The sequence below is a fragment of the Triturus cristatus genome, chromosome 8 (genome assembly GCF_964204655.1).
Source record: "Triturus cristatus chromosome 8, aTriCri1.1, whole genome shotgun sequence".
Taxonomy (NCBI): Eukaryota; Metazoa; Chordata; class Amphibia; order Caudata; family Salamandridae; genus Triturus; species Triturus cristatus.
The window spans coordinates 813,537,027-813,554,441 of NC_140591.1; the positions used below are offsets into that span (position 1 = coordinate 813,537,027).

General features: G+C 41.9%; 1 protein-coding gene across 1 annotated transcript in view; it reads right to left on the bottom strand.

The window, feature by feature from the left end:
- Nucleotides 1–3,087: 3,087 nt before the first annotated feature.
- The window catches only part of NALCN (sodium leak channel, non-selective), a 2,843,734-nt gene continuing 2,829,406 nt past the window's right edge, over nucleotides 3,088–17,415 (bottom strand). The window contains exons 45-46 of the mRNA XM_085622267.1: nucleotides 8,912–9,029; nucleotides 3,088–5,496 (exon numbers count right to left, since the gene is read on the bottom strand). Coding sequence (XP_085478393.1) covers nucleotides 5,303–5,496; nucleotides 8,912–9,029 — 312 coding nt within the window. The 3' untranslated portion in view covers nucleotides 3,088–5,302. The remainder of the gene's footprint in view (nucleotides 5,497–8,911; nucleotides 9,030–17,415) is intronic.

Below are 17,415 nucleotides of genomic sequence, written 5' to 3' on the forward strand. Positions count from 1 at the left end.
ACCCAACCCAAAACATCAGTAGACCTCAACCAGGCTGTCCAGAAATTCACCACCTGGATTACCAAATGCGCTGACAGAGTTGCCCCGTTTAAACCAGCCAAAGTCAACACGACTGCCAAACAATCCAGCCAGGTCCACCCCAGAGCTGAGAATCCCCAAGTGTCAATGTTATAGACTTGAGAAGTAGTGGCGCATCACCAAAGACCCCTCCAACAGAGCTGCTCACAAGGCAGCCCTCAACAACTACCACCGGCGTATCAAAGAAACCATGAGAGCAGCATCTCTGCCCACATTAATACCGCAGCCAACCACATGAAGGAGCTTTTCAAGAAGGTCAAGGAATTCTCCAACCCAACAGACATAGAAAACAACATCCACCCCTCCCAGAAACTCTATGACACCTTCTCTGACTACTTCCACAGCAAGATCGGCACCACCTACAACACCTTCGACCCCCAACCCAGCTCTCTCAGCCTCGACAACCTCAGTCAACCAGTGAACACAGGCCGAATGATCACAACCTGGTTGCCGCTCACCAACCTGACCACAACAGCCATCATATCATCCATTCCCTCCGGGGTGCTCACTGACCCCTGCCCCCATCATCTCTTCAACCTTGGAACCAACTCAATCCGCTCAGAACTCACCAGCATCCTCAACACCTCCATCTCCACTGCAACTTTCTCGGACAGTTGGAAACACACCGAAGTGAAACCTGTCCTAAACAAACTCTCCGCCAACCCCAGTGACCTCAAGAATTACTGACCGATCTCCACACTCCCATACCCAGCAAAAGTACTCAAGAAGACCATCCACCAATAACTCACTAAACACCTAGAATACAACCACCTACTCGACATCTCACAGTCAGGATTCTGCTCCAATCGCAGCACTGAAACCGCACTGATCACTTCCCCAGATGACTTCAAAACATTCAACCACGAAGCAATGGTGCTCCCGATCCTTCTCAACCTCTCAGCGGCATTTGACAACATCTCCCACCACACCCTATTCAACAGACTTGGCAGCATAGGCCTCCAGAACACCCTCAGATGGATCGCCTCCTTACTCACAGGATGCACACAGAGCATCCGACAGTCTCCCTTCACCGCTGCCACAAGAACCTCACCTGCAGCATACCCCAAGGGTCATCCTTCAGCCCCACCTTCTTCAGCATCTACATAACCCCCTCACAGACGTTGTCAGTTCCCACAGACTCATTCTAATCTCCTAAATGACAACACCTAATTAATTCTCTCACTCACCGAAGACTCTGCCCATGCCAGAACAACTTCCACAATGTACTGACAAACATAGCCAAATGGATGAGAGACAACTGCCTCATACTTAACTCAGACAAAACAGAAGTGCTGGGAAGAACACCTCTGCATAGGACCATAACTGGTGGTCAGGGGAACTTGGATCAACACCCATACCAGCAGACTATGCACACAACCTGTGCATCATCATCGACAGCTAACGGATCATGAAACGCCAAGACAATGCAGTCGCCTCCTCCTGCTTCCACTCCCTCTGCATGTTCTGTAAAATCTTCAGATGGATCCTACTCGTCACCAGAACCGCTGTCACTCAGGCACTTGTCACCAGCCGCCTTGACTACAGCAGCGCCCTCTATCCTCGAATTTCAAGCCATCTCCTCAGAAGACTCGTGACCATACAGAATACAGCAGCCAGACTCATCCTGGACCTTCCTAAATGGGCCCACATTACTGCACACATCAGAAACCTCCACTGTCTCCCCATTCAGAAGAGATGCCAGTTCAAGATCCTCACGCATGCCTACAAAGTCTTCCACAACCAGGGACCATCCTACATCAACCATCGACTGAACTTCCATCAGCCCACACAACACCTGAGCTCCACCTCACTTGTCCTTGCACACACCCCTTACATTCGCTGCAGCAGGGGCCGCTCCTTCTACATTGCCACAAAGACCTGGAACGACCTGCCCCTCCACCCTCAAAGACTTCAACAAGAAGAAACTCAAGACCTGGCTTTTCGTTCGGTGCTCTACACTATTAGAGCATGGAGTAGCTAACTTGCCTGTAGAGTTTCTTGAAATACAGTGCACACTGCATATCTGTTCACGGAAGAGCAGTGATGGTTATCAGACTTCGGCCAGGAGAGAGCGTTCCCTCGGCAGAAAAACACATTATCAGCTGGGCTCACCTCGTCTCTTCTCTGTTTTGGCTCTCAGCATAGGAATTGATGCTGCAACAGTCTGACAGGATCTCTTGTGATAACCTGGGGAGAAGACCTCTCTGAACCAGTGGTCAATTCATGTGTTTTTATAGGGCTGTCCAATGACTTTTACCTGACATTGTGGGACTTTCCACTAAGTCAGAGACATAACCGGTATTAACCATTATTGCGAAGACATATTCAGACTACATGTTTAATTGTGCATTCGCTGGCAGGCCTTGAAATGTAGATATCAGGGAACATGTAACAACCTTGTGTCATCTTACGTGTTTGCAAAGCAATGTTGATGAATTGACACTTTCATGAGTTCTGCGAAAGATAATGGCATGGTATATGGGCCAAAAGCAAACAGGTTAACTTAACATGCTCAAAATGGAGTCAGGCTATTGGATCTTTACGACATTTGGACCTGCCCCCTGATAAATGTAGTAGTCTTGTTTCAATATTGTCTATTTGATATATATCATACATATATTGTGAAATGTTTGCACTCATTTGTTATTATTTTATGTATTACAATATCAGTCTTTGACACATGGGATTTATATGGCTTTACAATTTTGATACTGTATTCTCTTTATTAGCTCACTCAGAAACCTTAGTAGGTGTATAGTGTACATGAGATAGAGGTATGTGCACCACTATACAATGGTCACAGGCAGACAGTCCACATTTAAAGTAATGATCCTTCAATTGTCCACCTACAAAGCAATGTTGATCATTAGCATTTAAGGAAATTGATTGTTGCTAGTCTAATATTGTACTGCCTACCAGAAGAATTACATATGCACTTTGATCAAACATACTTTTTAGAACCATACATACAAAGATGCACACATTAATTTACTTCCTTTAATAATTTATTGAAAATTCAGCAAGGTATATTTTACAAATCGAACAATTTTCACATTTTTAGATATAAAAACTGAACTTCAGATCAGCACAAGACAATGCACTGCCCTCCCTCATTACATTAATTACATTGTGGAGTTTTGTGTAACCAACAGTACCATCCTGAGTAACAATTACATATTTAACAATAAAAACAGTTTTGAAAACATCAATTTTTAAGGAAATATATATTTTGGTTTTTTGAAGTCCAGATGTACAACACACATTAAACACAAGTATAAGGTACTAACATACATAATTACTGTGAGCAACAGCACCGAAATCCCTGCAACCGAGTTTCTCATTTTTATTGAACCATGGTACGTGTTTGGTCGTAGGACTGTATATTTTAGCAGCCTATAGATAACAAAATGTAATTATTTGTTATACTTTCGAGAACTCGTTAAACCAACTGTACTATATTTCGCCTGAACCTGGCGCAAGTGCTCATTGTAAGTCCAACTTGTACTGCACCATAATTACATGTCTTTTTTTGACTTTCTGTTTGAGTATAGCATTCAAATTTCCAGGCACTATTTTCCATTCTATGTTGAAAGCTGTCATTTTGTAGAACCTAAGACATTGACACAGATGCTCAGTGAGAGAGACAGTTTGGCCAGGATAAGAATTGATACTTACTAATGGTGATGCTAGCTACTGTAGTCTGGTGTATCTATTAATTCTGTAAGATGAACACTTTTAGTGGGAAAGAGGCTTAAGTAATTCCCATAACTCTTAAATTGCTGTCACGTGTGTGTCCCAAAAAGGTAAAATGACAGTTTATTATTAGGTAAATACATTGTTCCCTGCGTATCAACACAGTTTTGCAGTCCTTTTTGCACTACATTCCATCGTGTATGCACTTTGTTTTGAAAGGCATCAGCGCACAATCGGAATATAACTAATATGAGCCACATGAAAGAAAAACACATATTCACAGTTTTACTTTGTGGATCATCATAGCTGCTCAAACTTGCTAATTCAATATAACAATCCTTTAAAAGGTCTGTGAAATTTGACGTTTTTACATTCTAAAACTCATATTTACAATTAAATTAAACCTAATCATTTATTGTCCAGAATAGACTTTAAAGTTGGACTAAAATGTAAAATATATTTTTTATATTTCTTTTAATGTGCAGAAAAAGAAAATATTGTTCAACTTCATCATCTGTATATGTAAAAAATACTATGCTTTAGCAGTCATTTCTACTGGCATTTCCAGTTTTTAAATGTAGGGCCAAATCCTGCCAGAGAAAGAAGAAAGACACCTTGGAAATGAAAAAGAATGCAAAAACTTTATGAATATAAGGTACTGTTGGCCCTTCCATCAAGGACACTTACTGTCTTTCTTAGAGGAAACAGCATTTTTGGCATGGCAGGTCAGATTTCTGGCTACTGCCTTCCATTCATACAAAAGCAGCCATTTCTGTCCTAATCAACTCCTCCCTGCTTGTGCACGAGCTCCATAAACACCCAGGGGCTTCTTTACAAGCCCATTGCGCCACCGGCACTTCACTTTTTTCCATATTAAAAGTGACGCAGTGGCGGCGCATGGGGGTGGTAAACCCCTCAATACGCTCTACAACCACTACATTTACATCATCATCAGAGAATACAAGAACACATTTTCTTGACTGCAGTTCATCTCCAGGTGTACGTCGAAATATTGACTACAAAAACATTGCGGTCCCTAATATAGTAGCCAATATACCGAGGACCAAATTATCGAGAAGGTACGTTCATATAGACATGTATGGATTTAATATACTTAACTCCACATCTGTGTACCTTGAAGATATAAACATTGTAAAGGTACATTTATGTGGAGAGAAACAAAATAAACCTATATTTACCTCTACATGTTTACCTTATATCAATTTTTTAGCTCTCAGTGTTTCTGACCACGATATTCTGGTAGCACAATATTTTGGAGTTGATATTAAGATGGAATACCCCAATTCCTGTACATATTTTGCATTTTAAGATGCTGCACTGCTTCCTTCTCATTAACATCACAAATGCCAGCTGCCCCATGCATTAATCTTCCATAGTTAAACATAGTAGGTCTGGAGCCAGCTGCAAAATCCTTCTCACAAATGCAATGATTTGAGAATAAATACAAAAATAGTACTGTACTTTTTCACAAGATACAGTAGCTTCCACTCTGCCCTCCTTCCCACCACTGTCACATGTCAAGAAGGTCATCTCCGCTTTCGTCACTCTCCACGGTTAGTTGCCTTGTCCACCATTTTTTGACCTCTGACCCACAAGACACTGTGTCAGACATCTGATTCATTTTGCACACAACAGACTTCACAGTTGTCCGACCTCCTGAGCGTAGGTTAACAGATGACACAGAATGACTGATGGGCTTAGGGGCTGAAAGATGAAACAAAACAACATATCATGAAACAGGTCTTAAATGTCATATTTATATGCTTGACTGGACATTGGTTTGGGTTGTGCTAGTGGCCCTATAGTTTTTCAGAAAACCTGTAGGACCTGTATAGTTAGTTACACGTGCCTCAGTATGTATGAGTTTTAACTACACATGCAAAGCCTCAGTTACATCCTGATAATTGTCCTACGTGTACTGTATTGAAATTGCATTTATATGGCGCTTACTACCCCTGAAGAGGAACTGAAGTGAATTATCGCAGTTAGCAGATTAGTCTGGAACCTATGGTTACTGTAGCTTAAAGAGTTTCTCGATTTTTCTGTATCTACACTCTGGCATAGTTTTACTCCTCAGACTGGCAATACTTCTTCATGAGGAGCCATATTTTGTGATGAGCACACGTTGAAGCTCAAAATGGATGTGAAGTTTTCATGTAACTTTGGGGCATATTATCAAGCCAGGCGATAAAATTATCGCCACTTTAGCGGCAAAAAACTGCCGCTAAAACGGCGATAATGGGCTTGATAATATGCTCTATGGAATTCCAATTGAAGTTCAGGTCAGATGTCCTTTACATTTAACATGGGTTTCAATTGGAATTCCATAGAGCATATTATCAAGCCCATTATCGCCGTTTTAGCGGCAGTTTTCTGCCGCTAAAGCGGCGATAATTTTATCGCCTGGCTTGATAATATGCCCCTTAATTTTAAAGCCGTTATGCATGCTTACAGCTTTGACACTCTATGGAGGTTGGCAATCTTATTTACTTTCAAATAATCCTGAAGGAACACAAAGATATCCATTTTTGTGTTAAAACCTACAACCTGAAATATTTGCGAACTATGGGGCATATCAACAACAACCGGCGATAATTATCGCTGAGCGCACTTAGCGCTCGGATAATTATCGCCGGCTAGCGCCGATTTTATCGCTGAGATAGTGTGCTATTAGCAACGCTTATCTCATCAGCGATAAAAATCCTAGCGCTAACTGGCTAACGTGAGATTATCGCTGGAAACCCAGCGATAATCTCATGTTAGCTTGTTGATAGGGACTCACAAACTTAGCCATGATATCCTCCTTCCATAGGATATCATGGCTAAGTCAGTCCTGAAACAGGTGTTAGGAAAGTAGCGATAACAGGTGTTATCGCTACTTTTCCTGACGCTATGCTTCATAGCGTGGGGCTTGATGATAGGAGAAATGTCGCTAAGCGACATTTCTCCTATCATGTCAGGTCAGGAACGCCCACTTTGCATCTCATTAGAGATGCAAAGCTGGGCGTTAGGAATCCCCACGCGAAAGCAAGGTTTCACGCGTTAGCGTGACCTTGCTAATATAGCGATATAATTATCGCCGCTTTTCGTCCGAAAACGGCCGCTAAAGCGGCGATAATTTTTTATCGCCTCGTTGTAAATATGCCCCCAAAGAGTAGCAGATCTATCAAGACTTTGTGCCTCTGCAAAGTGGTGCAAAGTGACAAGAGGTCTTGATAAGGTATTTCCTTTCGAGGGAGCAACTTTTTTGCACTGTAAAGTTTTCTTTAAAGTAGCACAAATAGTACTTCGGACTACTTTACGTAGCTTTACGCTGCTTTATGTCAAGGGGGAAGGCCCATGGGCGTACTTGGGTGTACCATCGCTAACAACAATGGAACCCTGTATCGTACGGCACACATCCAATATGAGAAATGTAAATAAAGTGTCTAAGCAAAGCATCTGATTTTGTAATGGCAGGGTATCCTTCCAGTACAAAACCTATGTTAGACATCACACACACGCCTTTGCACTACGGTGCAAAGCTTTGTGCATAGCTCTATGTGTTCTCTCCCTGCTGCAGCAATGCAGAGCAGCAACTTTGGATGCTGCACTGCGTTGCACTTGCCCTAGGGGTACTAACCAGGAGAATTATGGAAAATATGCAAGCAAAATACTTTGCAAAGTTGTTCTCCCATAAACGTCTTTTGCAAAATGATGACTATACATTACAGATTCTAATAGTCGAGGCCAGTCGTTCCCAAGCTTCCCAAAACTTCCAAGGCCATCAGTCATGCACTTCCAAACTTTTTAGAACCATGACTCCCTTTTTAGAATGACAAACGTTTGTGGTCCACCTACCTTTAATGACCATGAGGGATTATTTTTTAATATAACTAAAGTATTGTGTGGTAGCGCACTGTCATTTACAGGCAGCACATTTTCCATTGAAATGGCCACTAACTTTGCACTGACATACAGTTTTACAGGCAAAACTTTACTACACACAAATGATGTGGAAATTAGTTTTTTTTATCATTTGTTCAATACCAATTAAAGTGACTTTATTTGTTCTGATCCTATTAAAATCTCTGTTTCTAGCACACTTCTGCTTTCCTAACTGCTGACTGCATACAGTTCATATACAGGTATTTACATTGAGTTGTGTGTTGCAGAAAAGATATTCTAAGATTGACATATAATTCACTTTAGAAATTCCTTTCTTTGCAGTCAGAGAAAGAAGATAAACATCAATTCCATATTAAAAGAATAAGCAGCTGCTTGTCCGATGATATAGTCTGACATTTGACCTTTTTCATTTAAGCACCGCAAATGTGGTAAGATAAAGACAGAATTCCAGGGCATCTTTATTTATTGCTCAGACTTTCCCAACCCCACAGTAACCGGCCGCAATCTGACCCACAGTTTGGGAAACACTCTTCTAGGCATATACACTCAAACTAAAATTCAGTGGAGAAAACCAAAAAATGGCCTGCACAGTACGCCTCGTTGAAGGGCTGCCCTGACTTTTTAGGTCGAACCTGGGCAGGGCATAAGCTGGTCTGCGAGGCATATCTTTCATTGACTTGTGTCATTGTCCTTTGTAAATGTTGGCTTCTGATTTGTTGATAGGCTTATTGGTCCCTCCTTAGTACCTCCCTCTCTTCTTTTTATTACCTCCCAATAGGAGTGGCCCTTTTACATGTGTCCTAACTTGGGAGCTTTCATTAGAAGTTTGGAGAACTATTTATTTAATTGATATGGACAGGACTTGCGGGACACCAGCAGTGGCGGCTGCTTCTATGGATTAGCAGTGTGTATGTGCGCTTTCAGTGTGACTGCCTTTCCCCGAGCACTTGCGGGACACCGGCAATGGCGGCCGCTTCTACATAGTAGCAGCGCGCTATGCGCACTTTCACTGTGGCAATGCAATAGGTCTTGCATTTGCGAGAGTTTGAGCTATTGGAATTGTAAATGACAATGCCTTTTATTTATGTGTGGGTTTTTAAAACATAAATAAAAAGCATTGTCATTTACAATGCCAATAGCTTAAACTCTCGTAAATGTGAGACCTATTGCATTGCAAATGCTTGTTTTAAAGTGAAACTAAGGGCGCAAAGAGTTTAATATATCTACCCACCTGAAGGCAAACGCCATTGCCCAAATTTTCTTTGGGGCCTCCCAGCTTCTGTAGAGTCTTGGCGATATCCCCCTCTATCCGAAAGAGTTGGACTTAGTAGTTGTTGTTGGCTGCTTGTCTGTGGGATGAAAATAAATATTTAGCTCATGTATGTATACATACAAATAAAATTCACACGCTTAAAAGGGATTTCCTTGTCTCTGTATCAAAGTCCATCATAACAGTAGCATTCATTAAAGGAACATACATCAAAAACAACACTCACTGCATTATTGCCTACTTGGGCCAGTAATAGCTGTTTACCCACTCTGCTCAAAACATTTCCTCCATAATTGCTACGATTATGAGCCAATACAAATAGCGCATAATGAGAGGAAAGGAGAATTATCAGGTCCTGAGGACCAAAGGCATATGAGGAAAAATATTACCTGCTAATGTGACAATAAAAAGTATGATGTACATTATCAATAAAATGGAATATGTACACATTTGGCTTTTACAACCGCACTACGGCACACTGTCTTCTCACATACAGTTTAAATACATCTTTTACTCTCACACGGATCTGAGAAGCACTGACACTAAGAAAGCCAAGCAACCTTTGCAGAAGCACTTCAACAAAACCTTCCAAAAAGAACCAGTAAGTTTAGGACATTCAGTCCATGCATTTCTTTCCATGCATTCCCACAGATTTCAAGATTGAGGTGCAATCTTTGGTCCTCTCCAAACTAGACTATGGCAATGCCATTCTCATTGGGACGCCAAAAACTCACCTTGCCCCCCTTAGAACAGTTCTTAACATGGCAGCCTGGCTCATCTAAGACGTTAAGCAGTTTGAACACATCACTCCTGCACTCAAGAGCCTCAACTGGCTTTCTATTGAAGGAAGATGTACCTACAATACTGCATGTATCATCCACAAAGCCCTTCACTCTCATACACCCAACTACTTAGAAAAATAGCTGCCAAAAGCAGGGACTACTAGATCATTGAGAAGCTACAATGCACTTCTGCTCCTACCTCCCATTCTAAAACAGTCAGCGACCAAGTCGCGCTCGTTTTCTGGGAATGCTCCAAGCATATGGAACTCCCTACCGTGTGACCTTTGATGCAACCCTTCCTTCCCTTACTTCAAGAGAAACCTGAAACTCCTCCTCAACAAATACTTTAACTCCTAGTTTACGGAACTTGGTTAATTATCACCTGATCTGATCTAGACCCTCTGTGTAATAAGCGTCTGTTTATTTGCTTATGCTGTCTATTAGATCCTCTTGATTTGCGTCTCTAGTTGTTGGGTACTCTACTATCACCTTTGATATGTACCATTTTCTATTGAACTCTCGCCTCATATGTTGATTGCGTGACTGTTTTACTGTATTCTATCACGGTCATGTGAAGCGCTTTGACACCTTCGGGTCTAGCAAGCGCTATATAAAACTTATATAAATAAATAAATAAATCTCTCTCCACGAAGAGTTTGAGGGTGCATGTATCATTACATATGTGCTGCTCGTGTTGTTGCATTTGAGAGAAACACGCCATGAATAGGATAAAGTCTCCACTGCTATATTTTATAAGGATATTGGAAGTTAACGAGGAGTAATGTGACCAAACAAATAATTCAGGTCAATTCCGAGTTCCTTATGAAGGTCACAGAACTCTGTGGTGACCAGCTTCATATTTCTAAGCATGAGAAAAGAAAAAAACAAATATACTTGATTACTTCATCCTCCTCCTCTCAAAAACAGACTTTTTATATCATTGATCTCTTGCTCCTGATGAAAGAGATCTCCAAATTGAAGATAATGGGGCTTATTTACAAGGCCCTTGCGCCACTTTTAAGTCATTTTTAACATGGGAAAAGTGACGCAAAAGTGGCCCAAGGGCCTTGTAAATCTGCCCCAATGTGTTTAAGGAATACAGGTTGGAGGGTGCCAGGACAGGCAGGGCACACTGGGCCCCAGTTGCAACAACTGGGGTCTTTTGCAACTGACGTGCTGTGGCACTTGCACTGCAGAACCAAAATAACAAACATATACAAAAATGGCAGGTGGGCCAACAGTGACTGCCTCTAAAGGGCCACTCAGTCAATGGAATTGCACACTCTAGGTAGATCCCACAGGCCAGCTAACCCTTTATATGTACCCCGGAACCTTGCCCTGGAGTAGCCTCCAACGGTCTTCACACCACCAAGACCTTAACCCTAAAACACTAGGCCCTCACTATATATATAGAGAGAGAGATTTACTGCTAACATTTTTCAACATTATGCAGTGTAGGAATATTTCTTCTACTTTTGTGTATGATTCTTTCTTCTACTTTTAACCTGGATGCAAAGCAACAGAGGATTTATTAACAAAGACCCATGGACCCTAGAACCATGAGACGAATGTCATATTTGAACAAATGTTTTGAAAATTAAGGGAAATGATTCTTGAGTCATGAATTTTCAGACCCCGGAGACTAAGGGCTTGATTTAGAGTTTGACGTATAGAGTAAAGGCAGTCAGGGCTGTGGAGGATATTAGTCTCCTACCCCGCCTATACTCCACCCACTAAATTTGGAGTTCACTGCTGGCCCAGCAGAGAACTCTCTCGGTTTGTATGAAACACAGTTACAGCGGTTCATACAATGCCATTTAAAAGTTTGCTGTGTGTTCGTCATTGACGGTGATCGCTTATACCAAATTTTTATATATTTTTTTCTTTTCAAAAACAAAGTTTAAAAGTGGGTGTTTGTCTTTGGAATAGAAAAAAATCCACAAAGATACATTTAAGGCAGCTCTTAGAGGGGAAACAATAAGCTTTTCGGCTAGAAGGAAGAAAGAAGAGCGGGAAGATAATAAGAGATTAATGGGTCAGCTAGCGGATGCAGAGGAGCAACATATGTCGCATATTAGTCAGGGGAAAGAGATCTCGGGATCTAGCAGAAGATTATATCCTTAAAAGCAGAGATACATAAATGGATAGCTCAAAAATTTGCTGATGAATATCAGACGCATAGGGGCAAGCTCTATGAGACAGGCAGGAAAATTGTTAGCCCTCCGGATTAGACAGCAAAACACAAAGAATTCAATAACAAATATACTAGAGGGGGTAAGGATGTATACAGAACCAGAAGATATACTAAATGTTTTAAGCGCTTCTACCAATATCTGTATAAGGAAGAAAAGCTGCCGGTAGCAGGTAGCTGTGAATTTTTAGATTTGGGTCCACATCTTGGTAGCCAGGAAATAGAGATATTGGAGAAAGATTTACTTTCTGGGAAGGCTGCTGGACCCGATAGCATCCCGTTAGAAGTGTACAAATGTATTCAGAACGAGATTATTACGATACTTCTGGACTTATTTAACGGTATAATGAGCTCTGGGGTAATTCCAGATTCATGGCAGGAAACCAATATTATAGTTTTCCATAAAAAAGGGAAGCCCCCAGAGAGTCCCGCATCATATCGTCCAATATCCTTTATTAATACTGACACCAAGATCTATGCTAAGGTTGTGGCCAAAAGGCTGGGAAGGATCATAGGCGGTCTGGGATCCCCGTGGCAGCATGGGTGACCTAATGAGCATATCAGGCGGGCTATTACACTATTTGATGTGCAGGCTGCCACTGGGGGACGGATGGCCATGATCCTTCTCGATGCAGAAAAGGCTTTTGACCGCGTCACATGGAAATACCTATGGGGGATATTGGAATATAGAGGCTTTGGACCTAAAATAATAAGATCTATCAAGGCCATGTACTCTGAGCCGACGGCTAGAATTCAATTAATGGGCGCTAGTTCGGAAAGAATATCTATCTCTAGGGGGACACATCAGGGCTGCCCTTGTTCACCAATTCTTTTTGCTCTATATATAAACCCGCTAATTCAAAGACTGCTAGGATGTGATAATATTAGACCAGTAATTAGTAATGGATTTGAGACCAAACTTCTGGCCTATGCCGACGATCGGGCAATAATAACCCCCGAACCAGGCAGGGCTATGAGTAGTATTAGGGAGATCGCTAGCGAATTTGGACTTTGCTCTGGCTATTTGCTAAATGAAATCAAGACCCAGATAGTCTGCACTAGTAATCTCATAATGAATGATAAAAGGTGCACTGAATCAGCAGTATATCTGGGGGTTAGATTAAGCCCTGTACCCGAAGCAATTATAAAAGACAACTTTGCCCCGTTATTAACAACTATTATGGCGGATCTAAAAAGAATAGATGCTTTACACCTGACTATAATAGGGAGAGCTAACGTATTGAAGATGACTATGCTCCCCAAAATTTTATATCTCTGTCGCTCCATTCCTTATATGATTGATGAAGGTTTAATGAAATTAATAGAGGCAACATTTATGAATTTTATATGGCAGTATGGTAAAATAAGACGATCCATGAAATATCCTTCCCAGCCTCAGGCGAAGGGCGGACTGGCTATGCCGAATATTAGATTTTATCAATGGGCTTGTTTGATTAGTCAAATGGCAATATTATTTGAGCCTGCCAAAAATCAGATAGATAACTCATATGATAATCAGCTTCTTCCATCTATATTTGAACTAATGTTGGGCAGGGAAGCCAAAGGGCTTCTGCTGCGGAGAACGGATAGAAGATATTTAAAAAAAATGAGATATAAATTAATGGATAGTGCCTGGAAGGTCTGGAAGCTGCTCCAAAGAACAATTGGAGTCCCTAAAATAAACTATTACACCCCCCTCTGGAACTCAAGCCTATTTCCTCAATTTAGTTATGATAGAATGGGGAGAATGTGGGAACAGCAAGGAGTTATAAGAATAGGAGATATCTGGGAAGGGGGGCAAATGCTAGACTTTGGCACTATTCAACAGAAATTTGGTATACAAGATAATCAAAGCTTTAAATATATACAAATACGTAATACTTTAATGGGTATCAGACCTCGGATCTCTCCAGGTGGTAGAATTAATATGCTTGACTATCTATTAGGCGGGGGGATAAAAATAAAATCGGTATATAATACCCTTTTATTAAGTCTACAAGATGATATATAAAAAATTGAAGCTTCCTGGATGTTGAAACTAGGCGATCCTGATGTGGATAAAGCATTGCAAATGGCAGGGAAAGTTTTTCGATCCACAAATTTAAAGTCACAACACTATAAAACCCTATTTAATTTATATTATACACCGGCCAAATTATATGAGTGGAATAAGAGGGATGACGATAAATGCCCAAGGTGTCTGGAGGGGCCTGCTGATCTGATACATATGTTTTATCAATGCAATAAACTAAGTACAATTCATGAAGAAATTGAAAAGTTTTGGGAGGGGCTGCTAGGCAGAAAGGTCAACCTATCCCCTACCCTAATGATAATAGGTATTGATAGCAACTTGGGTATGAAGGTGGAGGAGGAAGCCTTTGTGTTTCTATGTCTGGCTGTTCTGCGTATAATGTTAGCAGGAAGCTGGAAAGATGCCCTGGCCCCCACGTTTCAGCTTTGGTTGTCTAGACTCCTGGGGATACATAATATAGAATCTGCTTTATATATGCGGAGAGGAAGGAAGATGAGGGAGCGGGGGCTGGAAGTATGGGCTCCCCTTAAGGCGTGGAGGAATTCCCAGCGGTAAGGCAGTGGTAAGGCAGAGCTGTATTTAGATTTTAAATATTTCAAATATTTATTAATGAAATGTTTCTTAAATCTGTGTATTCTTGTATTATGTATAGAACTGGAATAGGAAAAACCTGATTTTTGTACTGTGTATTATCTATGATTAATATTGTAAGACAGTCCCACAAGACCATAGTGTCTCCTCACTTGAACCAGAGGTCCCAGCATGCAAGGTCCATCTGTCCTTATTGCCTGCAGGTTTCAATGATTACCAGAGGTCTTCCCTTGTGTGCGCATTTAAAAGCGGCTATGATGGGGGCACAGAGAGACATGCATTTTTCTGCCTCCATGTCCGAATTCATTCAGGCATCCTTTCTTATCAATGCATCTGATTATAGGAAGCTGATGATTGTCCTAACAGAGTGTGGACTCAGATCCACTTTTGGGTGCTGCTGGTAGCGCGGGATAGAAAGTCTGACCTGCATTCCGGCATGAAGCTTTGAATGGAGTCCACAGAGAAGATGGTTGCTGCAGCCAGACAGAGGTAGGCCACATGGGGAGACCTCGCCGCAGACAGACTGGAGTGCTTACATCTGCCGGGATATCAGTGATGCCTGCAAGGAACCTGGACAGACAGGCCGACTGAGAGGCTCAGTTGCCACATGACTCCATGCAAGGGAATTGGCAAGCCCTGAGGTGGGGTCAGCGTGCAGCAGCACCCTGGTGAGTGAGAATATAGGGCTTTAGGCATTAGACTGGGTGGAAGGTAGCCTGGGTGAGATGACGGACAGGAAGGTAGTGGCTCTAGTCTGTCAGTACTGGAACAGCTCTGGCGAGATGGTCTCAAGGCAACCAGAGTGTGAATTGATAACCTGTGTGGCTTGCGGGTAGCAATCCCTGAGCTTTGTAATGTAGGTGGATGGTAAGGGGTCACACACTGATGGTGTTCAGGAAGGGTTCCTCCTGAATTCACCGATAAAAAGCCAAACAAGTACCCCCTGTCTATGTGAACTGACTTTAGACATTAGATGCGATTCAATAAAGCCTATGCATTTGAATAGGTTGTTTGCTCCTTGATTGTGAAAGGGGTGTGTGCCTGGTGTACCATCTGAAGACCCCTGCAAGAGAACTGTAGTGCATGTGGCTGGATAAATTACTGTTGAAAAGAGCACCCTTAAAAGGCCTGTGGTGGTTCCTGGAGTCCACTGCAAAAATTGCAAATAGCCCTGGGAGTGTATATGGCAGACACCATCACCTGACCTTAATATGTCTCTTATTGAAGCGGAGAATGTTTTAGCTGGAACTGAGGCAATATCTGAAAAGCAACTTCAACAAGAGCCTATAGGACCTTTCCTCATATGCTCCTTCAAAATTGTAGAGCTATTTCAAGAAGTAGACTCTGTAGGATCTAGGCTTCTGGAGATCGAGAGCAGAGCTGATCTAGTGGAGGCTTTTAAGATACAAATGGAGACTTATCTGACAGAAATGGAAGCCAGGCAGGAGAAAGTGCACCTGAAAACATAAAAATTGGTCAACAGGTCATAAAGGATAAACCTGGGCGAAAGGGCCCTGGAAGAAGGGGCCAGAAATGAATGATTTTGTGGGAGGTCTGTTCTCGATTTGATTGAGGGATATCCACAAAAAGGTGAGATTAGATTGGGTGCATTGAGCTGCCTTGAATTAAAAGTGGCCAAAGGAGATGGACAGGCTCAGTTTCCTTCAAGAAACACTACTCTGACATATTTTAGGATATATCCCACTTTACACAGATGATCATCTTTCTTGCAGATTACGGAGAAACTCAAGTCTGATACTATCCACTAACCATCCGCTAACCATTCCTATTGCTGCCATGATAGAATGAACACTGCAAAACTACTGGGAACTGACTTTTCTGATGGGTAGAAAGCTGGTGAACGGCATGGATCTGAAACAACATTAGAGTCTCCAGCTGGGGCTATTGCTGACTCCTAGAAAAAGTAGAAGTCTCAGAGAGGGAGAGGTAGTCACAACTGTAGTACCAGGTCAGGAGATATGGCCAAGCAGCTAGAGCTGCTAACATTTGGTCAGGGAATCCTGGTTTAAATCTTGGCCTCAACTCAACATTCTGTTTTTCATGCCTAAAAAAAAGCCTAAATGCAGGTTTATTTGCTTATGGATCTTGTGTTCCTTAAACTGAATGAAATATTCTAGATTAGTGTGAGGCTGGGAAGGTGGGTTGAAAGCACTAAAAGAATAAATTACTTCCCTTTGGTAATGCTGTTTCCGAGGATATTCTATCTAAATGTTTTTAAAATTGTTAATTCATTCTCTTTCCCCTAAGCCACAAAACACCCTCCCAGGAATGGTGTCAATGACTTGCCCTCTTCTTTCACGAGAAAATAGCTGCTATCCAGGCCAGCTTACCCAGGAAGGCGGTGACATGGATGCTGGCAGGGACACAGCAACTCCTGGAGAGAATTTGAGAGTGAACAATGTTGAGCTAGTTCAATTACAAAGTAATTTCTTAGAGTACTTCTCTCCTATATCCACAGAAGATTCCTTGTCAGCACTGAGACGCCTTAAATCAGGCTCACCCTCAGACCCGGCCCCCACCTTTATCCCATCCCGAGGAGCAGAGGCTATCAACCCACTTGTAAATCAGCTTTTCAACACCTCCTTTTCATCCGTTACAGTGTCCATAATTTGAAAGCAGGCAAAAAGTGTACCCCTACTGAAAAAAAAACAGGCCGACCCTACAGATCCAGCCAATTATAGAACGATATCCCAGGTGTCAGCTCTCTTGAAAGTTCTTAAAAAACATGTAAATCAGCAGCTTTCATCTTACCTAGAAGCCAATAACCTGCTTCATGCTAGTCCATCTGGGTTTTGCACTAACTGCAGTACTGAGACAGCTCTGTTTGAGGTAGTGAACTTCATCCGAA